The 27,607-nt window shown below is 39.9% G+C and overlaps 1 protein-coding gene across 7 annotated transcripts in view; it reads right to left on the reverse strand.

Annotated features, from left to right (window-relative positions):
- LOC137256365 (5'-AMP-activated protein kinase subunit gamma-1-like) overlaps positions 1–27,607 on the reverse strand; it is a 372,719-nt gene that overhangs the window by 162,485 nt on the left and 182,627 nt on the right. The window contains exon 1 of one of the 7 annotated variants that reach the window (XM_067794196.1): positions 12,284–12,338. The exons of 5 other annotated variants lie outside the window; for them this stretch is intronic. Coding sequence is in view for 1 of the 2 variants with exons in the window: in XM_067794190.1 (XP_067650291.1) it covers positions 4,288–4,290 (3 nt within the window). In the remaining variant the exon portion in view is untranslated. Of the gene's footprint in view, positions 1–4,287; positions 4,381–12,283; positions 12,339–27,607 lie in introns of those variants that run through there. One more of the 7 variants, XM_067794190.1, reaches the window with a different exon arrangement.

A 27,607-nucleotide genomic window follows, 5' to 3' on the forward strand; every position in this document is an offset into this window, starting at 1 on the left:
GATGAGGGAAAGCTTTCACCACCAAGCTCCCCCCTCCCCTCAGTTGTGAAGAGATGTACTTTGATGTAGTCACTTCGCATTATCATCACCATTTTCATTATTCATGGATATGACGCTACATTAGTGGCGAGTTACAATTCACACAACTTGTAAACTGCTGGTGTTGTGTATTACTGAGCCAAACACAGATTATGACCGCAGTCAGAATGTGCATTGATTTGACTGTGAACTAGCATGATTTTATGGTGAAAGAACAGCCATTCTCTACTTGTGCCTGTCATATACCATTTACCTCACAACTCATTGTCAGAAAATGGTAGCCAATAGTATTCTGTCAAATGACAGCATGCACTGGCAGTTCATTGAGCTGCTTCACTTTTCATGCCCTGCTTCACCACAATAAACTCTCCCTGGGTTATGTAGTCACACTTATATATCCTGGCAGTGCCAGTCACACATATTGCCGCTCTGCATTTATAGCAAGAACAGGTGTTTAGCAGGTGACAGATACAAAACATGGCAATGAATGAGAAAATCCTATGAAGACTATAAAAGAGCGAGTGAGTTTTACGCCGCACTCAGCAATATTCCAGCTATATGGCAGAGGTTTGTAAATAATCGAGTCTTGACCAGACAATCCAGTGATCAACAACATGAGCATCGATCTGCGCAATTGGGAACCGATGACATGTGTCAACCAAGTCAGTGAGCCTGACCATCCAATCCCGTTAGTCGCCTCTTACGACAAGCATAGTCGCCTTTTGTGGCAAGCATGGGTTGTTGAAGGCCTATTTTACCCCGGGACCTTCACGGGTCTCTTTGGAGCTATGAGTGAATGCTTTAACCACTAGGCTACCCCACCATTTCACAAGCATTACACTTATTGCTGGGTTGACTATAAAAGAACTATCATCCCCAAAACGTTGGCAAATAATTACAATAGCAGGTCAAATCCTATGAGGATTAGAGAAAACTGACCCGTCCAAAAAACCTATGCTTGGTGATTGGGAGGACACTGTGGTCAGGCTGACTGATACCATTCACAGCATCTCAGTGGACTTTGATGTGAAGCATTGTGGCTGATAATATCTATCACTGGATTGACAGTGTGCGTGTGCATGTGCGTGTGAGTTCTGTTCAAGTTTACAGTCCAAAAATGTTTAAAATACAGTGGACTATTAATGTTTATTCTAGCTGTTTAGTTACTAGCTGACAATAAGCAGTGATCCACTGTCCAGACACTGTAACTGTCAAAATATGTACAAATGGCTACAACAACCTTGCTTGGCCCTGCACATATAATGCTAAAACAATCCACAGATCTGGTACAAGTAAACCATCCTTGTGTCCTCGACACTCAATCAAGTTCCACCACGATCACAAAACTTCCTTCGAAAAGATAGTTCGCTTGTTGTTTAGTGCTGCGTACAGCAATATTCCAGCTATGGTGGTGGACTGTGAATACTTGAGTCTGGACCAGATGATCAACAGCATGAGCATCAATCTGTACAACTGGTTGACACATGTCACTGTATCCCAAACGAGCTTCACTATGCAATCTCATTAGTCAACTCTTGCAAACACATGATGCTGAAGACCCATTCTAAGCTGGTTTGCCTCTCAATAAGAACAAGACAACAGCAACCCAGCCCACACTGGCACGGCCATTACCCACGGTCCTCCCATTTAACCCCTGTAACTACACTAGTCACCCCTCTAAACCCAACCAATAAAGTAGTCATCACTGAGACCAACTAATAACAGTGGTCAGCCATACTACCCTACAGCCCAGATATCATCACTGCTCAGTTGATTAAATACAAGTCCATTCATGATCAGCTTCAATCACAATCTGAAGTCTGCTCAACAACTCCTACACTGATGCATATACTGTCCATTCCAAAAGGCAAGACCACCAAGAAATGACTGATCATTGTTCCACAGTCATGGCCAATAATGACACAAGGCTACTCACAAGACCAATTACGGAAATCCACTTATCACTCAAGTAGGAAGGCTGTAGATCCGTATCTCCCTCTTCTAGATCACAGGGATTTGTCAATGGGTGCATGAAGATATCCATTATGCTTATTCACACTTCATTAGTCAGACACACAAGCATGCGATACCCGTGAAATATTGCAGCAAATTACTGTGGACTAATTAACTGGCATTTGCATTCTCGCAAGATGTCGGTTTACAATGGGAACACTTCCTTCAAGCAAAGGATGCTGTTTACACTGTTTGGTAATTCAAGACATCTCAAATACCCTGTAGGCAGTAATTGAGGTACCGATCCAAATCAGAATACAGATGCAATTTCCCTTAGTATTTGAAACCAGTAATGTTTGGACTTGACTTCATGCATCAGTGAACAGCTGCTAAATATATGGCATTGTGCATTTCATTGAGTGAGAGGGTGAGTCTAGATATAGACTACACTCAACAATATTCCACTTACCGTGGAAGCTGTCTAAACCGGCACTCATTGGGACTGAAGAAATAACCCAGTTTAGACAATGTGCCAGATTGTAGAGCTGATGACATTTTGGACAAAACAAGACAATCATGTGATCAACAGCATGAGCATCAGCCTATGCAAAAGGGGTACAAGGACATGTGTTAACCAGGTCAGTGAGTCTGACCTCCTGGTGCTGTTAGTGGTGCCTTTTACGACAAGCATGGGTTACTGAAAATCAATTCTAATCTAGCTATCTTTACGAGTTCATGTCTTAGAATGTCCTTATGTAGTAAATAAGGTGATTCATTTACCTTTGAAATATCCAATGGCATCTGAAACCCGTAATGTTTTGACTTGACTATCAGTGAGCAGCTGCTCAATATATCACATTGTGCGTTGTGTATTTCATTGCTCCACATGGTTGATATCACCAGACAAAATCTGTCATCAAGGAAACTTTGTATTGAAAATAAAACATGCTCAGTGTGAGATAACCAAATGGCTCAAATGTGACTATTTGTTACTTAACATCTCACTCAGCAACATTCCAGCAATATGGCAGCGGTCTGTGAATAATCTGGACCAGACAATCAAGTGATCAACAGCAAGATCTTCAATCTATGCAAATGGAATACAATGAAATGTCAATCAAGTCTGCGAGTCTGACCCCTAGACTAACGCTTTGCTTCTGAACATTTATAACATTGACAGCACAAATAAACCCACTAAAATTGAAAAGGCGCCCCAGTCAGAAGGGATGTTCAGATAATACCTACATCAGCTTCTTTTAAGGCTTTAGCAATGCAGAAAGCACTCGGTAGTAGGGAAAATACTGTGCTTAAGGGACTGTGAGACAGACCAAGCGACCCCCTGACCCTGTTTGTCGAAACTTATGACAACTTATGTAAATGCTACATGGCAAAGAAGAAAGAACTTGACCATACAAATGTGAATTATTGATAACCAAATTTCAACATATTTGCAACTTTACTTCAGTCTAAACCTTTACAATTTAAGTAGTGTATCATCATCTTTCTGTTGCTGTATTAATTCTACAATGTTGCCTACATGAAACTACCTGCTCATGTGACTGTTGCAGAGCAGGACTCGACTACATTCAGTTTTAATTTGGACTTTCAATCCCTGACCTTCATTCAGCTACAAGTTTACTGATACTAAGATCCACATGACGTCTAGCCTGTATCAAGACGTGTACACACACAGACTGCATTCTTTGAGGGCACTCATCAGTGATATTCTCATGGTCTAAATGGTCTGTTTGAGACCTTAGATATTCGCTGTCATCACAGTAAACTAGTCATACATAACTGCCATTTTACAACACACAATCGTATCCACACCAGTACCAGATGTTGTTCATTGCACAATATATCTCTTCACTTATATGACCAAGTTTATGGGAAGTAAATTCACATCGTCATCAATTACACACTGTGAGAGTCAGTACGATATCATCCTTACATGGCTGCCTCTAGGATCTCCTAAATGTCATCAATAACCATCATGGGAGTCGATTTCATGACACCCCACATGGCAGCCTTCACATGCACATGACAACATCTCACAATGACCTAGCTCAGTTCATCAATACGATTCGTTGTAACAATCTTCTGTTCCAACATCCATTTAGGAGTTTGACACACTGGGTCACCAGACAGAGATTTGAATATCCCAGACAACAATCACACAGAACAACACCATGGTCCTTTGATAGGAGAACAAAAGAAATCGGTTGATTCACTTGCCCCTTCAAGCCAAACATGGAGGCCATATGACTGCCATCTCAACACAGCCGAAGTACTCACCATGGTACACCTGACAGTGGTACTCAGACAGCACACAATCCAGTACACAGTCAATCCAATACACTGTCAATCCAGTAGCCCTAAATCCAGTACACCTATACTAAAAACATCCAGTGAGAAAAGCCTGGCCAGCTGGAGCAAGACGACCCAATTATTGAGGAACTTCTCCGCTGATTGTGAGAGCGAGTGTGTCTGCCCTGTGAGCTGGTTCCATACACATGCATACAGCACACACAAAGGTCATTGAGTGCATGGTTTGTGGACTTGCACAATACAGACATGCCACAAGTCATTGTTGGAAACACTTACATAACACATAGCTAAACTGAGCGACATCATGTTCAAGTGATCAAATCTCTGTCTCTCTCACTGTTAAAAATTTATGCAATCCTATGGTATTTCAAGCTTCAGGAGGCCCTTGAACCCGTAGCTATTAACACAAGGATAATGTGTGTATGTGTTTTTTGCTTAAAACTGTAATGATAATGTCTAAACATTAAAAATATCCCTCTAACAGTCTGGCGTCCTAAAACTACTGTCCACTAAATCTAGACTTGCCTCAATAAAAGATAGGATTACCATACACCCAATGACAGCAGGACAGCTGAAGGGGTTTTTATCAACACGGGTACTACAGACATGTACCCCAGGTATGTTTCTGTATACAGAAAGGTACTTAGATATATCAAAATACAGAAATATACCCTCGGATGAGTCCATTCTGCATTGTGACATTTTGTTGATCAGAACTAATTCAGGTGCATGAGATACATTTAATCTCATTAGATATGAAACGAGCATGCTTGGTAACAAATATTTTGTGATGCAAGCTGCCATTCAAAATCAGTTGAACAAGAATGGATGGTTTTGGTTTTAGATTGAGAAATATGGAATCGTTTCCCTTTTTGGGTAACAGGTATCCTTATGTATTTTTGCATTGTTTGTTGTACATATCTGTGGTACATGTGCCGACAACAACCACTTCAGTTTCTGTACTTAAGCATGTAATCATCAAAAATTCTAGCATGTAACCGTGGCCTATATATAACACTCTAGACCAGTCTAGTCCAGTCCAGTCCCTGCTATCGCAACAATCAACCCAGTCATCACGCTTAAAAAACCCTGTACGTCCATTAATTGGAGCAGAACTTTTCAATTCAATTCACTTTTCACAAATATAAAGTGACGGCACAGCAGGGCCCCTAGTATCACAGTCAATGAACCATTTATTTTCTCTGTTGTCTAGCCCTTTCTGCCATGTTAAAGCCCTAATCAAGTCTAGATTTCCCCATGTTCTTAATCTTCCTTCTCACTTAGGCAGAATTTAAAAGGAATTGTTTGTTTCCATCAAAAGTACAGATATTCAGAGACTAAGCATTTGTCTACAGGGACCCCAGTAATGGGTTCCTCTCATTCTAACCATGTTGCTAATCGAACCTCTTCTTTCAGCATGAGAAGCAAACACTTAAACCACTAGTAACCAACCTAGCAGTTTTGATTTGCTGTCCCAATAACAGGAGTGAGTGAGTGAGTTGAGTTTTATGCCACACCCAGCAATCTTCCAACTATGTAGCAGTGGTTTGTAAATAATCGAAGCTGGACTAGACAATCCAGTGACCAACAACATAAGCATCAATCTGCACAATTGGGAACCGATGACATGTGTCAACCAAGTCAGTGAGCCTGACCACCCGATCCTGTTAGTCGCTTCTATGTCAAGTTCTATGGCAAGCATGGGTTGCTGAAGGCCTATTCTACCCTGGACCTTCATGGGTCATAAGATAAGATGTGGTTTGTACTTCCAACCTCTCATATTGCAAAATACCGCAAGAAGAAGAGGAATTTCAAAGCTCATCTTTCACACATTTGAGGATGTGCACTTCAAACAGCTATCTGTGTCTGATAAGTAACACATAGGAATAAGTGTGATGCCTGTCTCAAAGAGATCCACACTTAGCAGAATGTTACTTCCACATCCAGATGACATGACGGATGTGTTTCTTGGCAATACCTATGAAAAGGCATTGTTTCAAAACCTTATATGTGCCAAAAGAGTATGTCAGCAAGTGAGTGAGTGAAAGAGTGAGTGAGGATTAAAGTTGCCTTCAGCAGTATTGCAGTCACTTTCATGTGGAAGAAAACCTGAAGCGATGCATAGAAAGCAGCAATAACTCTAGTGGCTGCAAGAGTTATATGATCCCCAGGCTGTTGAAATTGATAATATGATGTGAAATTGAGATTGACATTCCAATGATTGAGGGAAAACATACCAGCACCATGAGGGTACTAGTTTTGTGATACATGCGTAAATATCCTATAACAACAACAAAAATAATAAACCTCAGACATTTACAGCTTCAGAAACCACAAGCACAGATACAGTGCAGGCAAACTTGGAAATACAATCTGGATTAAAAGTTCCATCAATTTCCTGTAGCACACAAGGGACACAACTCTGCACAGTAAATGTATGAAGCACACCAAAGAGCATCAAAACATTTAACGATGCATGCACAGTACATGAACAATTAATAACAATCTCACATTACACACAATAAACCTTGAGTAAATACTGAGTATTTCCATGAACAAATATTACCAATAAATCACTTTATCAGATAAATTACTGAAAAAATAGATTCTATAGGTCACTGAATAAAATGTCCTGATTTAACATATTGATGGAATATTTCTGAGTGTGAGAAAACAGAGTTTGAATTTTTCAGATTGTCTTGGAGCTTAAGGTCTATGTCTTTGTGCCTGTCTGTTGAGATATCTATGTAGCTAGGGTATTGACAGAGTGTGAGAAAAATCATTGACATCCCATCAAGATTCTAACAGTGTCCTGTCAGACTGAAGGGAGACAGCACAGTCAACACTGAAAGACACAACCCGGACATTACACATGCGGAGGTCATGTTACCAGACAGTCAACATTCCCAGAGACAACACAGAGTTGCCAGACATGTTCCTTGACATGGGCGACATGAATGCTGACAAACAATTCGGGATTCCATCTACTGACAAATACTGTTCTGTTTTGCAGTGGGGTAGTCAAATGCGCTGGCTCGTCATGCAGAAGACCCGGGTTTGATTTCCAATATGGGTACAATATGGGATGTCCACTTCTGGGGTACCCTGCCATCATATTGCTGGATTATTGCCAAGAGGGATGTAAAACCATTCTCAATCACACTGCAAATAGCAGGATGCACCGAAATGGGCCTCACACATTAATTGTACCCATGTGAGACATCAAACCCTAGTCTTTGGCGTGACGAGCAGATGCTTTCACCATTAGTCGGGTGTGATGGAGGAATGTATTGTTCACTAAACCTGTGAAATATTGATGGGCTGTCAACTGCCTCACGACCACATCTCAATGTCTACTATTGATGACATCACACGTAAAACTCCCAGCCAGCTGAATAGCTTGGTAATAGGATAGAAATACTTTGTTCTCCAAACCCATTTGGAACAAATGCAACAGACCCCCATAAAAAAGAGCATTCATCTTCACTTAAAAGACAGTTTATGAAATAAACCGATACACAGAACTACATGAATCTTTGGCTGCCAGAGAACACAGGTGGGTTCAAACTGAGAAAGAACCTTTTTTGTCAAAGTGGTTAATTGCAAATTAGTTTCAGTAAACATGACAAACCAGACATTCAGACCACTTTGTGGAGAGAGTGTAGAGTTACTAACAGAATTATCAACAAATTTCTTGAATAATGACTGACTGTGCACTAGAGGCAGTTTTGAATAAACAAACTTCAAACATCAGTCTTTTCCAGCAAAGTGACATTAACTTCACGAGTGACATTCTCCCATTGTTAAATTGGTCTTTTAACAAAATCATGATGATCCCTAAACAGAAAGACTTACATATAAACCCTACTATAATGAAAAACACTTCGCGCTGGGTACCATCAGCAGTTGTTTCAGACACTGTGACAGTTATGTTTGTCTGTAACTAGCCTTAAGTTAGGCACCCATGTCCCTGTTATTGATAACTGTAAACATTGTTATGGGAGTTTGCTAGCGGACATGTACAGTAAAAGCTGGTAACAGTCTATTGAATATGAAGATCAATGGAAAACGATGCTAAAAGCCATGATGTGAAGCTAGTAGTCTTAAATCCTTTCCACAGACTTTCATTCGACACAGGACAATACTTCAGTACTATCATGATATTACTTTGACATATGCCATCTTGATGAGCGAGTGAGTGACCTTTGCTTTATTCCAGCTTTAATTCCAACTAAAAGGCAGTGGTCTGTAAGTAATCAAGTCTGGACCAGATAAACCAGTGATCAAGAGCATGAGCATCCATCTATGTAAATGGGCTGTGATGACGTTTCCACCAAGTCAGTGAGCCTGTGCATGTCGCTTCTTACACCATATATGGGCTGCTGAAGATCAATTCTAATCTGATCTTTATGATCTTCATGATCTCCATCGCGATGGTACAGAGAAAACCATGACAAAACTTCATGTAGCGCAAAGATTCACACCCATGATTACTGGATCCTTACATATTAAAGAGACAACTTTATTCAAAGTAACTGTGCAGATTTGCCTCCAAAAGCCTAAATGATCACATTGATGCTTTAACCCATCAATGTTTCCATGACAACAACATCAAACTGCTCCTGCCCACATGTATTCACCAACATGCTTCTCCTATCCTGGTCATAATCTGTGTGGGGGTAGCAGGACAACATAACCCATACAGATAAGGAACCAACCATTTAATATCCAGCCACAGCTGGTGGGGACTTGTGAGCAACAACATGGCCCCATTTACTCAGTGATCAAAATTGCATAGCAAGTCTACCCAATCCATATTTTCTCATCTCTTATAGCGAGGATGACAAACTAAGATCTGAGCAGAATTTTGCAAGTACAGGTATTAAGTATTGTGGACTAATTTCCATCCAATGTTGCACATACAAGTATTAAGTACTGTGGACCAATTTCCGCACAATGTTGCACGTAAAGGTAATAAGAACTCTGGACCAATCTCCATCCAATGTTGCACATATCGGTATGAAGTACCCAGGACTATCCATACCCATTGTTACAGGCATTCAGTACTATCCTGGCCCAAAATCTCTACCCATTGTTACAGGCATTCAGTACTATCCTGGCCCAAAATCTCTACCCATTGTTACAGGCATTCAGTACTATCCTGGCCCAAAATCTCTACCCAATGTTTCAGGCATTCAGTATTATTCTGACCCTGAAAATTTTTAAAGATGGTACACATACCAGGACTCTGTCCTCCGGAACATCTTCAGAAATCCAGTGCCCCAGCTTAAACTTGACTCCCATCACACTTGGTGGGCTGCGAAGATTCATCACAGGTCTTTCTGGACTTAGAGACAACCAGTTGAGATCTGTTTTGCCAGGTAAACAACCCACTGTGATAGATTTTCCAAGATCAGTACTTGGTGGAATATCTTTTACACATTCAAGTTTCCTAGGCCTTGAGACAATGTATAAAACCACAATCCAACAGGCAAATGATTCTTACATATACGATGCAATAAGATATTCACAAAGACAAAACTGCAATCCTTCCACAGAACATCAATCACTGACTAAATCCTATCATCATCTCTAACAATATAGTAATCGGAACTTCCTGACACATCAAGGGCATCTGCACTGTTCATGATGTCCCGTCCATAAGTGAACCGAAGTCAATCCAGAGTGCACACCACAAACAAGGATCACACATGTTATAGTGTTTGCCACAGTTCTGTCAGTACCAACAGTTTCGTGGTACTTCTACAAGTAGGTCCCCTGTTGTTGACAGGGAGGCTTGAAGTAGCCTATATGAATGGCTGATGTACAGTAACTCAATTTGTCTTGAACTTTGACTGAGGTAAGAGAGCAGCTGATAAGTTGGTTATCTCTGCCTGCTGTCAGAGCAGATACTCCAACACACTTCTGACACCTAACATTGTCTATACATTAACTACCCCTGACAGATGGCATGTGGAGGATGCTCACCAACAAACAGGCCACAGTGTGTGGTAAACCAAGCGTATGTCTACATGGGATGAAACTACTCATAACTCAAACCCTGTAGAAATACATGCAATCTGGGCACTATACTTTTAATGTCCTCCACTGTCCTCTGTTCGGTCCTCTGTTCAGAGCTGTGTTGAGTCCCCCCCCCCCGATCAATCCTGTCTTCTGATCAGTTTTGTGTTTAGTCCCTTAATCAATTCTGTGTTCAGTCCTCCAATCAGTTCTGTGTTTAGTCCTCACTTCTGTCCTTTCCTCCACACACAGTCAGAAGATACAGTCTGTGACAACAGCTTGGTCAATGACTGGACAAGGAAGATCTTCAGATGAACAACCCTTATGAGATAAGCAAGTCGTGTCCTACCAACTGATGACTCCAACAAAACACTTTACCTGTTCCTGTATTACAGACCTGCATGGTTGACTGGTCAAGCCATGTATCTGTAACTTGGTCACAGAGATGTACACGGCAATAATCCACACATCACCTCATCTCAACACAACACAACACACACTGCTCCATTACAGCCTGTCAGTATCGTCAAAACGTCATAACGCCACTCAGCCAGGCAAAACTGCAGCGATCACTTTCAGGATCATAAACCTATCTTAGGAAGAAGGGTTATCAGAACATAAACCTTCCTTTCAAAGTGCCTGTTTACAGACCCATTAAGGTGCCAGGTGAATGGGCTTCTATCAGGAAGCGAGCCACAACAACCTCATTTCACTGCAATCTTCTACTAAAGTCATGTTGATCTGTTACAGCCATCTCTTGGTGCTGTAGCTCCTGTCCAACTTGTGCAGTTAATTACTGGATAATTTACTACCAAACTTCAATGGGTACTAGGAGAAAGGAAGCCCTGAGGAAACTCCTTGTGTTGCTTAATAAGGAGGCCCTGATGCTTATTATAGAGCACTTCCACAATATACACCAGCACAAGCTGGCCAACCTTTCTGGCAGGGCAGGAAATGATCTGTATATCAGACAAGTATGATAAAGGGTATCACACTGACCATGGGTTGAGCATGAACAGGAACTCAAATAGAGATAGTAGGAGAGTGAGGAAAGTTTTACACCACACTCAGCAATATTCCAGCAATATTCCCATTGTCTTTCAACAAGCTTGGCTTACTTGAAGGTACATTCTAACCCAGACCTTCATGGGTCTATTGATAGACTATGAAACTTTTCATTTCCTTACACTAATGTGTAGCTTCGGAATATATAACTTAGACTGTAACAAATAACTAAATTGAAAAGGAACCCAAGGAAGATGAGGGAAACTGAACCCTGGGGAAATCTAAACTTGCTCAACTTAGGACTTCAGCACTTCAGCGAGGGCGAGGCAGTAGGGATAGTAATACGTTTTAGGGACTGTGAGACACACGACTGATACACAGATGAACAGTGAATGTTGTGTTATGCTTGTCATGAGTAATCTTGAATGTGTGAGTTTCTATATCGTTTCAGCAATGTTTCAGCAAAATCGTTCTGGTGCAACAAACACAGGCCTCACAAATAACAGCCTTTACGACAAGGATTCAATTTACCCACCCTATAAATACTTGAGTAGGCAACTGGTGATTGACAGCATGAACCACTCTCAGACATGATAACACATAACCACCTAGGTGATATACACTTTAGATTCCCCATCCCCATGAAGTATTATTTACCGTTCATTATCTTTTACCCCACTGGAGATATCAGGTTTCTTTATAGAATATCATTGTGAATAATTAAAAAAGAATTTCCAGATACTGGCTGTGACCCTGGGCCATTATTTTGTTACAAAACCATGTTAAATTAATATCATTGACAATGGTTTATTTCACTAACCAAACAAATAAACACAAAATCTGAAATCCAGAAGCAGTTTCACTGTCATTACCTTAAACCCTTTCAATTAAGAATATTTTGAGTATCAATGACAGGATCATACCAAAAGAACTCTACCTTGAGAACTTGATCACTCCTCCTGGGGCCATGCTCTTTCCTCCAGCAGTCAGCCATCAAGGACTTCATTTTCAACAGGTGTCCTGTGGATGCCTTTGCTCCAGGACTTCAGCAAGTGTTTTGTGCTACCGAGTCTTCAACAGGTGCCCCCTGTAGCTCATCCAACTAGACTTCAACACAAGTCATGAGCAATCTATAGTTCTTGACATCAACTTCAACAGGTGCCCTGTTCTTCCTCTAGTCCCAAACTTAAGCAGGTGCCCTGTGCTCCTTGACTTCAGCTGGTGCCCTGTGCCCCCTCTAGTCCCAAACTTATCAGGTGTCCAGTTTAGCTCTGCTACTGGACTTCACTAACTTCAAGAGGTGTCCCTTGTAGCTCCCTTACTTTACTTCACCCTACACTTCTTGCTTCAACAGGTGCCCTGTGCAGCCCTGTACTCCTTGACTTCAACAGGTGACCCGTGCCTCCTCTACTTCCAAACTTCAACAAGTGCCCTGTGCAGCTCCCCTTCTTCGTCTTCAACCTACACTTCTAGCTTCAACAGGTCCCCTGTGCTCCCTGTCCAACTGACTTCAACAGGCTGCCAGTCACATCACTGAAACTACGCACCCTCTCATCACCATCGTAATCCACAAGTTGGTTAACAGATCTGTCCAACACTTCCACCCTGTAAGGCCGTGTGACTACAGCAAGTGACCATAGCAGCAAGCAGGCCTGGATATTGATTGGGGGACACTTCACAGAATGGTTACAAGGAACGGGAGCAAACATGACTCCAAGATAGTGACATCATTTCAAACAGCCAATAATGTCAGTGCCAACCAAAGCACGCGAAGGTCTCCGATATGGAACTGTTTTTCCATCTCGAGGTGGAATAAAGGATTGGTCCCAAAACACATTTGTAGCTATAATACCTGTCACTTGACTACAAAGACAAATGTATGGAGGTGTAAGCAGCCAATGTCTGAAGTAAAGCTTACGCTGAACAGCCTTCGGAGATGGTTTATCATGTCAAACTAAACTATACAAGAAATACAGCACTTATTACCTTGGAGCTAGCTTACCACCTACAGAAATAAACATGTTGCAGAACACACTGAATAAAGAAAGAAACAAACCTCCCCCCACCCCACCCCCTCTCCAACAAACAACCCTTCGTTTCCTCACAAAAAATATGTTTCCCTGCCTTTGAGATAAACAGTTATATGTCAAGTAGCCCTTTCTTTCCCATCTCAGAATATAACATTATCGCTTATATATGTGGTTTACAAGTTTGACTAAAAACTCAAAAGGAATTCTGGCTGTTAATTATCACGTTGGAGCCTCTACTACGGGCAACGTCGCCATCAGTCGTACATAACATGTTATTGGTGTTGAGACAGCATGCACTGACCAGACAGGACATTGTCCTGCTGACCCTCTAATTGCAGAGTGTGTTAATAATGAATGCAGTACTCCACAATACCATACATCACTTCTTGTTACCTCATCAGCTCCCAGCAGACCTGGCATAGTGGAACAGTAATAGGTTGATGGTAACACATATGTGGTAACGTCAGGGGAGAAAGATTATTGGATAGTACCAACCAATTTCATTTATGACGTGCCAGAATGGGGCCAAACAATTTCATGTGCACCGTGGAAGAATAACAATAGGATTGGCATACACTGACTGTGTGAAGTTCGTTTCAGAAGTTAAACTGTTCATTCCACAAATAACAAGCACAGAATCATACAAAGAGTTTTTTGTTAAAAGAAATGTTCCCAGGTCAGATGTTTCCATGTATATTTAACTAATTATTTCTTTAAAGCTGCACTCTGCAATATCCCAGCAAATGTGACTGTGGATTGTAAATACATGAGTTAAGTTATTCTAGTGACTGATATCATGAGCAACAACCTGGGGGTAAGATGACATGCAATTCACAGAGTTAGAGTGAGTGGGTTTAGTAATATGCCGCTTTTAGAACTACTCAATCAAGATCACGTCAAGGAACACCAGCAATAGGCTTCTCACATTGTGCTCATGAGGGGAATCAAACCCAGGTCTTTGGTATGATGAGCAAACGCTTTAACCACTAGGCTAAGGCACCGCTCCAAACTGGGTCAGAGAGCTGGACCACAGGATCCATATCGTGGTCATGGGCTTGTTTGAGTATTGTTTTTAGCCACTTTTACTTATATTTCCGCATTATCGGGAAACAGAAATAGGCTTCACATATAGCATTGATGTGCAGAATTGAACTTGGGCATTTGGCATGTTCAGCAATTGCATCCGCCACTAGGGTACCCCTCCACAGGGCCAAGAGGGTCCAACAGGGTGTAAGAACTATTTGGAAGAGTTGCTTCTATGAACAAGATTTGAGCCCTTGATATAAGCTTCATGGTCTAAGTGAATCATCTCTGCTCATTAAGTTCTGTCACTTCAATCCCATTCAGTCATCTATATTAAAAGAATAGGGCTCAGATGATTTAACCTCCATAACAGTCAATCCAATCCTGTACCAAGATGGTAGTACCGTACTGTGACAGAACAACAGATCATAACAATCACACCCGGAAAATCCTGTATAACACACAGCTAATTCTGGCATCTTCTTCTCCATCTTCTTTGATCAACTGTTCAACATGGATTACAATGACTGACATATTTATGACTTCATCATGTCAGCATTATTCCAAACGGTGCTTCCAGTCACTGTCTTTCACAAATCAGGAAACCTCGAAGCCACAGACAGTCCTCAGACACAGACTGGCTATCCCTCAATTACACATGTCCAGAGTCTAGCTCCACAGCATGTAACCACATTTATCTCTGAGGATTTGCTGGGCTGACATTTATACCCAGAATGTCTTTTAATCTTGTTTAAAATATGTATCTATAAAAGACTCAAATATATACAAGCCAAACCATGACAAGGAGCAAGCACACACTCTGAAATATTGTGTTATTTCAAATAAAGACGTTTACATCCATAAATCTTGCTTTTTTAAGCCAAAAAATGTCGACAAGGCTCACTGACATCCCTGACTGTGATTCCCCATTCCAGGTTTACAACAACTAATGATTTTTGCTGAAATAAATGCAAGATCTGTATCAAACTTTCCATTGCATATTTACTATGAACAAACTTGCCATTATCAAAGTATGAAATAAGTCCATTTAACAATTGTAAAGTTGGCTAAGTTAAATTTGATGTGGGATGTTCTCCTCCAAACTGGAGAAATAATTTATGATATTTCTTGATTGATTAATTATCAGAATGTTATTCTGCATTGCACCTCTCCTACAGATACTGAAGTTCATATGACAAACTTGAAAACAATCAATTCAAATGTGTTCAAACTGTTGAACACTAATTCCACAGGGCTTTTTGACTTTAATATATGATGCAATTTTTAAAAAAAAATAAAAACACTGGCACCAAATTTTTGAAATACATCACTTCTGTAGATAAATTAGCTGTGTTACAAAAATTACAAACATTTGGATTATGCTTTTCAATTAATTGGTGTGACAAACCTTTCTTAGTTTGTCCACGTCTAAACTGTGATAATTCTTTAAAAAAATTTACACACAAAATTCCAAATTTGCTCTGGACCTCCCTTTAGACAAACATTGTTGATCTCCAAAAGTGAGTGAGAGCAAATGAATGAGAAAATATACCAGCAAAACCTGTATCTGTATCCTGAGAAACCAGAAAAGGTCTGAAATTAAACCTGGGTGTACGGTGTGACAAGCTAACACTTGACTACCTTTTGCCGGCCTTTTTAACCCCCTTCCTTCAACCAATCATTTTACAGCTGAAATTTAATAACACATGTAACTGCCAGGAACAATTAGGAAATTGACATGAAAAGCAAAAATGTAAGGGCAAATTAAAGATAGTCTCTGAGATCAAATATTTTTGAGCCATCAGTATCTCTCTGCCTGAAGATCTGACAACCTCAATAGAAGGTAGTGTCAGGTGAATTTTCTAATCAGTCAAACAACGGCAAGGTTTCTGAAATCTTAGTATAAATGAGAACAACCACAAAAAGCATAATATCAGATTTCTGTGTTTAAAAAATGAATATTATGAGCTTAGACAGTTCCAAATGAAAATGACAAACTCCACGCACAAACGTCTTCCAAGCCCAATATTATCTGCAACAAATAGAGGAATAAATGTGAGTTTTCTTTGGTTAAAATATAAAATTCCAAATGTAGGTGGAAACCAATTAAGCCAGTAGTCTCCAGGTTGTGTCAGAAAGCTGACTTGAGATTGATAGTTGTGGGTAGTTGAACCAGTCTCCAAGGGAAAACAGTCTAAAATATCAAAATATCATGGTGGGGGACACCAGAAATTGGCTTTGAACATTTTTTCCAACCTTCTACCTGACAATCGAATACTCAAACCACTAGGCTACCTCATCACCCTCTTGGTGTATGACAGCAGATAGACCTGCACAAGCCTCTAAGGTAAAAAAACCGTTTGTGTGATAGTTTTTAACAAAAACATGAATAAAAAGAACACATTGTCCCTCGAACTGAGTGTGCTCCTGCTTGTCTGCATGTGTAGACCTGCCTCTTCAAATGATGGGATTAATATACATCCACTAGCTTAGCTTTCAGTACAGCCTTGGAGCTAGGATAAAGCAATCTGTAAGTGACAGAGCAAAGACCAAGCAGTCTACAATAACATCTAGTCGCTGAAATTAATGTATATTACAGAAAAAAATCATAGCAAAAAAAAAAAAGAAATATAATGAAAAGGAGCCATGAGACTGTCTTCATTTTCAGAAGCTGTGGAAATCTAGACTTGCCATATTTTCCAGACTTGTATGAGCTTTCTTGGAAATATTTGCTTCAGGGTCTTTACAACTGCCTACAGGCAGTCCAGTGACTGACATCACCAGCTTTGATTTACTCAAGTGGTGGAACATGGTCCCCATTCACATCAGGAACAGTGACTCTCTCCCAACTTTTAAAAGAAAATTCAACAGATTTCTTTTCTCATCCACTGATTGAACTGCAACAAAGTGAATTTTAACACATAAAGCAGCACTGAGCAGCTATTCTGGAAATAGGGGCTATACAAAAATATTATCATTATGTTTTACAGATGAAAGATAGCATAAAACAGAGAAGGTTCGAGTGATCCTCGTACAGACAGGCTAGTGCAAGGCTCTTTACCAGGATGACTAGTCGAACCCACCAAGAACCTTCAAGAAAATTTGTAAACTCCCAAACACTGCAGCTTTCTGCATTGTCCAGATTGTCAGAAGGGCTGTGCTCCTGGTGGAGAACCTGGCACTCTCCTGAACAGTGCTAAGAGATCAGGAGGTACCAAACCATGGGCATTGAGAACAATGGGGAATCTGATGACAGTATGCTTGGGATGCAAGTGAGACTTTTCAAACATGAGGTCTGCACATTTCCCATGCTCTTCCTGAATCTTGCAGATCACATTGCTGTCAGACTGTTATTATTAAAACTTTTAAGATAATATAATTTTTGCATCTACTCATTTGTCAGGCCTGGGTCTGTTGCACTGAACAATCTTACCATTAAGACTACCTTCAGTCCATGTTAAGGTATGTGAGTTATGGCCACCTTAGCATTAAGGACTACCTTCAGTCCATGTTAAGGTATGCAAGTTATGGTCACCTTAGCACTAGGGACTACCTTCAGTCCAAGTTAGTGAGTTTAGTTTTACGCTGCACTCAGCAATATTCCATTCATATGGCAGAAGTCTGTAAATAAGTCTGGAACAGATAATCCAGTGATCAAGAGCATGAGCACTGATCTGTGCATTTTGGAACCGATAATGTGTCAATCAAGTCAGCTATCCTGACCACCCGCTCCGGTTAGTTGCCTTTTAAAGTAAGCATAGTCGCTTTTTGTGGCAAGCAGAGGCTGCTGAAGGACTATTCTAGCCCGGACTTTCAGGTGTCTGAAGTCCATGTTAAGGTATCTCTGTTTCAGTCACTTCAGCACTAAGACTACCTTAACTCCATGTATAGGTATGGGAGTTTACAGTCACCATAGCACTAAGACTACTTTAAGTCCATGTTAAGGTGTGGGAGGTATGGTCATCTTAATGCTAAGACTACCTTAAGACCATGTTAAGGTATGGTCATTTTAGTGCGAAGACTACCTTAAGACCATGTTAAGGCATGGGAGTTACGTTCATAGCGCTAAGACCATGTTAAAGGATGGGAGTTACGGCCACCATAGCACCAAGACTACTTTAAGTCTGTGTTAAGGTATGGGAGTTATTCAGTCACCTTAACTCTAAGATTGCTTTGTACAATACGCCCTCCGATCAGCCTGTGCATGAGTAACTGACTCTTCTGCAAAACATTTTGTGTCCAATGCAATCGGCCACATGTGCCTGTTTCTTCGAGTAACATGGAGCTATTGATTGTGCAATGTACAGATGTAAATGTACTGTCACCTGATACTATTTTGTTTATCTCACACTGGCTCCACCAACAGCAGCGTTTATCTTGTCAATATACGTCAACAAACATTACCTGTCGCAGTCAGCACCAAGGTCAAACTGAAGGTCATATTGAAGGTCAAACCAGGTCAAGCAAATTCTCGTACTTACCTGAAACAAAAAAGAAGGAATCTGAACTTTCCATTTCAGAGTAAATACAAACAATGGCAACTGTAATATTCATGAACAAGAATACATCTCACACACATACGCCAGCACAACCAAACTTTCCGATATGCTACTTATTTGGGCAAAATATACATCATAAATACCTATGATCATTTTGATGCATTTAAAAAAAGCATTATAATCCTCGAATCAAAATGAATGACCTGAGCGGACCCCAGGGAACAGAAACACCCAACAAAAATAAGCCCATATGTTATGGAAAGGACCCCAGTTAGCTAGTTGGAGCAAAAGGTAACTTGGTTCATATCGGGCTTTTGCATTGTGGACAGGGCTCAGTGATACTGGAAAATTAGACAAATTTTGATAGCCATGAATTAACTCATATAAACTGATAAGGAGCACCAGGGAGACCAGAGATTCAGAGCCTGGGGAAATCTAGACTTGCTTCATTTTGGCTTTAGCACTGCATAAAGGGCTAGGCAGTGGAGAAATAATGTGGTTCAGGAGCTGTGGGACAGACAGACAACAGTGTCTGTAGCAGCAGCAGCAGCCCAATGGTGACGGCCACCAGTAAGATGGAGGAAAACACAAGTCGCTGGCCCAAGTTGATGGGTCCCTCAGGACTTGCATGTATCTGTCACTCGCCATCCAATCTCCATCAGTGACAAGGAACAGGACACTCCTGGAGGGACTTACTGTCTTCTTCTGCAGCTACTCATAAACACATTCCGCTACAAGTGCCACAAATCTCTGTCACAAAACTCTCTGACTGCACCGCAAACATCAGTCACATTTGATCGTAAATGCTAATCTGGTTCGGGAGACCCAGATTGAAAGGAACAGGGCCTCCTTTCACAAAGCTCTTGGGTGGTTGTAAGTCAAGGAGGTAACCTTAATGCAATGTTAAAGAATGGGAGTTCAGGTTAACTTGAGTAAAGGTTGCTTCCTGAATGGAGCCAAAGATAGTGTAGTCAGAATTACAAGCACATACATCTTTTATAGCTTTGACAGTGAACTTTCTATGTTGACTGTATAAAGACTGTCATGTATAGTGTAACCCCAGGTATAAGGTGACCTTCTCTACAAACTTTCAGCATCAACACTACCATGTCTATAAGGACGATCCGTGAAGGTCTGGAGTAGAATAGGCCCGATGTCGTTAGTCACCATATTGTCACCTTTTATGGCAAGCATGGGTTGCAGAAGACCTATTTTACCCCAGATCTTCACACCACCAATTTGAGTCAAAGTCAAACGTGTTGCCACGGAAACTCAAAAAATATTTTATTCAGAATTAAAAAAAAATAACAAAAGGCACCTGTACACTACCAGACTTACATATGTGCCAGGTTTGTTAAATAAATACAGAATGGTTTAAAAGTTATGCTCCAGGAAAGAACATTACCTCCAATTTAAGTCAAGTTCAAACTTGTTGCCATTGAAATGCCAAACATATTCGATTCAAAATTACAAACCTACCAAAAGGCAGCAGTACACCACCATACATATCTATGTGCCAAATTTAAAAAAATAAATATCGAACGGTTCTGAAGATCTGCATTAAGATAAATACTTGTTTGTGTCACAATATTTTCTCATGTGGTGGTTTGTAGTGAAGAATTCCAGCACACGTAACATCAACTTACAGCACTTCATCACCACACTTCGCTGAGGACGAGATCAGAAATATTCCACAAAAACTAAAATGGAAAACACTGACTGTAAATAAGTCACCTAGGTCGGGTAACATGAAATTAAATCCTCCCAGATGATTAACTTCACTCCTGGCACAACCCAATGTTTCTGAATCAGAGCCAGTAAAGTGGCTGCACATGCCATATTACTTCTAGTAAATTTTCCTCCGAGACAATAATAAGCCATCCTTTATTCTCTTAATTTGATTTTGCTGAAAAGGAGTCAGTTTACCATTTTCTTGAATTCATCATAAATCCAGGGGAAACATTCACCATGCATTTTGAATATAAGGTAGCTTAGTGGTGAATGAGTTGGCTTGTCATGCTGAAGACCTGGGTTTGAATCCCCACATGGGTACTATGAGTGAAGCCCATTTCTGGTGTCACCCACTTTGATATTGCTGGAACACTGTGCTGTAAAACCATTCACTCATTAAAAGCTTAGATGTTAGCCATCATTAAATGGTAGACTGCTTGAAGAAGCTTGGTTACGTGTTGAGGCTATCGATAGCACTTGGCCTTGCTTGTAACATCACATTGGATTGTCTGGTTCTGAGTTGATAGTCCCCAGGCAGACGTCAAACATGCAGCTGGTATATGGATGAAAAGCTTAATCTACACAAGATATATGACATCACTATTTTGTCAAAATCTGTTTTCTCTTGTTAAATCTGGCATTTATTTGACTGGACTATACTGGACATTCAATGAAGACATGTCAGTGAAGTCAACAAGCCTGATCGCCCAATCCTGTTAGTCACCTCTTATCCTATACAAGGAAATATGGAATGTTAAACCATAAGCTGAATTGTGAACTGCAATCTCATTAGTTGAAAAGTGTTGATAAAAGTAATCTGATATCAGAAATCCTTTTGGCCAACCCAGAAAAAAAAATTATCAATATATATCAGAATAATTAATTTATTACACCCTAGCTGCCATGGAATCAAGCAATGACAACCTTTGTATACTGAAGCAATAACATCCATGGGTGACGTCATATCACTGAAGCCATGGTTATCTACAAATTTGAGTTCAAGTAGAGAGAGAGCACTTTGCATAATTGCTGACACATTTCTTGTGCTTCAATACAGATAAATAACAGCTGTTTGCATGTATTACTCTGAATTCAATGCCTGGATATCTTCCCAAACAGATACAGTTTAAACATTCCTGCCACTAAATTCTTATCAGCTTCGTAAAAGTGAACAAAACTAGTTATCATCAAATAAGCCATGTTGGCAGTAGATAGTTGATCATTGCTTTCAGAGCCAAACATCAGTCCAGCTACCGACAATCCAACACCACAGCCTTATTCTTTCATCAAAACATCCCAGTCTAAATGTGCAGCGCCATCCTTCTGATTACATATGAATATCTTAACTCAGTATTGGTTATCTCAGTTTCCATAACACTTCTATCAAGGATGATGAGCTGCCATTGTTGACAGTGTTCCACACAGCAGATGTTACTTTAGTCTGTCAAACAGTCTCTAAACCACATTATTTTCCCTACAGCCAAACTCTCTCTGCAATGCTGAAGCCATAAATGAAGCAAGTCTAGATTCCCTCAGATTCTGGTCTTCATCGGACTCCTTTTCAATATATATGGGTTAGTTTGTTACTGTCAAAATAGAATATTTTCAGATACTAAGCATTAATTGGGACATAACTGGAAAAAGAAAACATAACCCAAAAATGAAATAAACAAGTGAATACGTTTTTTGCTATGATATATATCATGGTAGGGGACATTAGAAATGGGCTTCAAACGTTGCACCCATGTGGGGAATCAAACCCAGGTCTTCGGAGCTGCATTGCAGGAATAGTCCAGTTACATGACAGCAGTCTGTAAATTATGGAGCCTGGACCAGACAATCCAGTGATCATCTGGTTGACACTACTATTTGCACACCCCTGCCATATAGCTTGAATATTACTGATGACGTTCAAAATGCTGAGTTAGATTCCAATGGGATTAACATTTGTACTCTCTCCACACAAACCAGTTCAAGGTCCCTTTGGTTCTAACTCTACACCAGTAAAAACTGAAGAGACCAAGATCTTTTTAACTTTCAATGATTTTAGGAACTGATGATATAAAAACATATAACCCTGATATATTTCTTACACTTATTTCTTTCAAACCATTGATGTTGTATATTTGTATACTCATTTTATGCCAGTCTAGATTTCATATATTGAACAAAATTTTAACTTAGTTTAATCTTTAAGAAAGGAAAACCAACATAATTATAATTAGCAGGGATGGATGACAGTTCCTCTATACAATGCTATAGCCTTATCATTTTTTCACAAAAAATTCATAACCACTAATACAATGAGTTTTTAATTTTTAATTCCAATCTCTTCTTCTCTTCTTTGAAACGCATTTGCAAGCCATGGAAAAGCCTGACATTTGGAGTCTAATTACCAGAGGATCATTAACAAAATGTCAGTGACTTTGATCGTTTGCAAGGAGTCTATTACCAAGTCACCCATTAAGCAGAGCTAAGGTTCTGCCTGAAACAATCACGTTACCCATGAATACATCTGTTGCAAACGACAGCTCATCATCAGGGGTTGCAAGATTGGACTTCACTGAAACACCATCAGTCAAAATCCAATCAAGAAAATCAGTCAGCCGTGACGTCTGCCATGACGTCTGGCATCAATACCAACAAGATGGGGACTGTCACCAAGGATCTGTCAGAAACTGCCATGATGTATGTACCACTATATGTGACACTATGTACCTCACAACTCAGTGTTCACAAATGTTTGAAATGAACAAGGGGTTGTAGAGTGTCATGGAACTACCAGCAAATCTGCCAGATTTGTTCCAGGGGGCAACTCCACTTGTTAACACTGAGAGGAGCTTGTGTCTCTGCTGGTCCTGGACAACCATGACAGGGATGTCATCAGCTAGTTCATCTTAGTCTGTGAATTCATATCATTTTGAAATAACGTATAAATTGAAGAGAAGCCCCAGAGAGACGTGAGATGTGAGATTCAGGACCTGAGGAAATCTAGCCCTTGCTTCATTAAGGGCATTGGTATATCAGAGGGGGTTTGGCAGTCGGGAAAATAATGTGGTTCATGGACTGAGGGACATATTAGGGATGCCATGTATATAGAGGATCTCACATAATGTCTACTGTTGTCAATTACATCAACATGAATTGATAAAGACAAATATCCAAGGTTTGCAAAGGATATTTTTACTTTTATCAATGAGTGTTGATATGTTTCAAGTCAGAAGACACAAGTGTGAGATTAAAATTATCATAAAAATCACTTTTCATTGGTTTTCAATGAAAGTTTCGGTGCAGTGTAGTTATGGCACAGCATTGTGACATCATCAAATTAATGATCTCACTGGATTATCATTGTACAAAAGTTTGTTGTCAAAATGTTATCTCCCAGGAGATATCATTTGATCTCACACAAGCAATATCATCTGTGGAAGATAGTTTTTGATATATTGAAACATTTTCAGTGAGTGAAGAAGTCCAATTTTACACCAGTTTAGCAATATCCAAGCAACATCATAGTAGAGGACACCAGAAATGGGCTTCACAAATTGCAACCTAGAGGGGAATCAAATCAAGTCTCTCACAGGATGAAACAACCAGCACCAGCTGATCTTGCCGAACTTACAGACTAGGTTAATGTGGCAAGTTCTCCCCCGAATCCCAAGTTTACCAAACTTCAGAGTTATTGCAATACATAATGTGTTTATGTTCGTATGTTCACTCTTATACTTCTGAAAAGTGTGTCCCTTATCACTTTTACAAATGCTTGGTGCAATTTACCATGGCCTGTTGTCCAGAGGGCAGAAGGCTGGGGGTGCAGGATAAAGATGGTATTTGCTGATACACTGCCTTGCTGAGGCTCAGCATTAAGGGAGAAGGGAGCGAGTGAGTTCAGTTTTAAACTGCTTCAGCAATATTCCAGCAATTTTATGGTACAGGACACCAGAAATGGGATTAAGACATTGTACTCATGTGGGAAATTGAACACTGATCCTCAAGCACGAGCAGCGAATGTCTTAACCACTGAGCTACTCCATCGCCTTACAAACAATAAACTAGTTAACACTGACTATCTGCAACATGGTCAGTTCAGAGTGTGTTTTCTGTTTCTCTGTAGTGCACCCAAGTTAAACAAAGACTGTGTGTTTTACACTGATATTCATCTACATAAGCACCACAATGCATTAGTTGTTGCTGACTTTTTCATGGCTAAAATTAATCTCATTAAATTGATCTTGAGATTTGCTGATACCAACACTCACTCCGTAACTTCCGTATTGTATTAGGCCAAGGATGTATCATACCTCTTATAAGAGTGAGACAAGGCTCTAGTGAGTTTAGTTTTAGCTGCTTTTAGCAATATTCCAGCAATATCAAAGAGGGGACACCAGAAATAGGCTGCATACATTGCACCCACATGGGGAATCTAATCCTTGTCTTCAGAGTGACAACACTTAAACCACTATGATACCAGCTTCTACAATCTGACAGTCAAAGTTCCCCAATGACACAAAGCACTGCCTATGACATCAGGCATTGCTTGCTTATCAGGCTTGCTTGGCCCTGCACCTATACTGCTAAAACAATCCACACATCTGGTACAAGAAAACCATCCTTGTGCCCTGGACCCTCTATCAGATTCATTCCCTGCACAATGCCAAGTAAATTCCATGAAGATCTTGTTTACTGTCTGAAGCTTCAGTCAGCAGTATTCAAGCAATATGGCGTCAATCTATAAATAACTGAGTCTGAACCAGACAATCAGGTGATCAGTATCATGAGCATTAAAGATGAGATGGGGCAACCAGATCAGCAAGTCTTACCACTTGATCATGTTAGTCGCATCATACTACAAGCAACGGTTACTAAAGCTTCTAACCCAGATCATCACAGGTTCACCAATGCAAGATGCCACAGTCACTATACATAAGCATAATTATAACGAATATGATGTTCAATCACATTTCACTTCAACTCAATATCTAGACCTCTATGTTCAGGAAGAGAAGAAGCTTACCTTATACTATTGTTAAAGCTGAGTAATACCAGTTGTAATGGACTTGTTTAACATTCACACAGCACACGCTAATTATGATGATATATCAGTCATGAGAAATTTACATCATTAAGTATCCAAGTTAATTATGTAGATATATGGAGGTTCAAGCTGAATGCAAAACACTCCAAAACCCAATTTGTGGCTGAAGGTCACACAGTGATGTGGCTGACAGTGTGTGCATCCATCCCATCAAGTGAACGAGTTAAGTTTTACTCCGCTTTTAGCAACATTCCAGCAATATCACGACTAGAAATGGTATTCACACATTGTACCCATGTGGGGAATCAGACCCAGGTCATGACATGATGAGTGAATGCTTCAACCACTGGGCTACCTACCCCACCGACCCCCATCCAGTCAACGAATAATCTGTTCATTCGTTACATGAGTGAGTGAGTGAGTTTGGTTTTATGCCGCTTTCAGCAATATTCCAGCAATATTACTGTGGGGAACACCAGAAACAGGTGCCACACATAGTACCCATATAGTGAATCTTTGGTGTGACGAAGAAACATGTTAAGCACTAAACTGCCCCATTAGAACTGGGACCTACAATTGCACAGAAGAATTAATTAACACCTCTGTTCATTTAAAACACAGCAACTCTTTTAAGCTGTCCACTTTTTGCAACTACAACTGATAAGAAGCCATATGATCCAGACTACTTCTCGACAAGAGAATAACTCTCCCTCACCACCCTACCCCTCTCTAACACACACTCACATGAAAAAAACACAAGAAAAAACAACCAAAAAGGAAAAAAGAAAAATAAAAGTACCAAGTCGTTGGATTATTGCATCATCGAGACAAACAGGATCATGAATTAAAAAGACATCAGAAAAACATGTAGCCTTGAAAATAATGACACAAATAAAGATAAGAACATCACTCCATGCCCTAAAATTCTACACATTTCAAAAACAAAAACACAACAAAAACTTTCATTGCCACACATTTATGACTGCATTCTAATCAACAATTCAACAAATTAAAACACTGCAACAACAATATTTTCAAACCAGAATATCTCATTTTTTTTCTCTCTCTCTCTTTCTCTCTCTCTCTGCTGTGATGAATCAAGCCATCACAGGCACAGCTGATGATTAAGAAGGGGAGATAAGCCACATTGAGCGTGCTCATAGAGTGTGTTTACAACTGGATCAATGAAAGTTCAAGGCCAGGTCACACAGTCCTTGAATAGGAAATGATCAAAACAATATATCTCTGTAGTCATCAGATGGCAATATATTAATTCCATCCTAACCGTTCATGTGAATTGATGTTTTTTTCATGGATTTGCACAGATATAATCAGATAGATGAGTTTGCGGACCTATGAAAATAACACATAAATATTATGATAAGAGTTGACTTATGGCCTATGTCAACATAATATTCTGAATGTGTTAGTTTTACGCCACATTTCTCAACATTCCAGCAACATCACAGCAATAGATATTTCAACAAACTATCCTGTAACTTGTCCATGACATTCCTACTGCTTCATTTCCTTAAATTTTTAAATAATTTAAATTTTTATCATTACCATATCAAAATAATTTATAACTTTTCAACTTTGTGAAAAGTTGAATAAAATTTAAAATAAAACAACCTTTAAATATGTAAAACATTCCTGTATTGTATTGAGGAGCCTTTGATTGCTAAGGAACCCTTCCTTGTCCTTGACAGCCTAGTTTACTATTTGAATTTTTAAAATCAACAATTTAATTTAATAGTTAAAGAGAAAATATTTGATCTATTAAGTGCTTTGAAAAATTCTAGAACTATGTTCATTGGGGACTGACAAACAAACAGTACCAGAGTGGGAATCAAACACAGGTACCTCGAAATGATCTAACAACTTCACTGTGGCACTAATTCACTAGCATTTTCCAGGAACAAAAATTTATTCCTCTCCAAAAT

This window comes from Haliotis asinina, chromosome 11 (assembly GCF_037392515.1).
Source record: "Haliotis asinina isolate JCU_RB_2024 chromosome 11, JCU_Hal_asi_v2, whole genome shotgun sequence".
In the NCBI taxonomy this organism is placed as follows: domain Eukaryota; kingdom Metazoa; phylum Mollusca; class Gastropoda; order Lepetellida; family Haliotidae; genus Haliotis; species Haliotis asinina.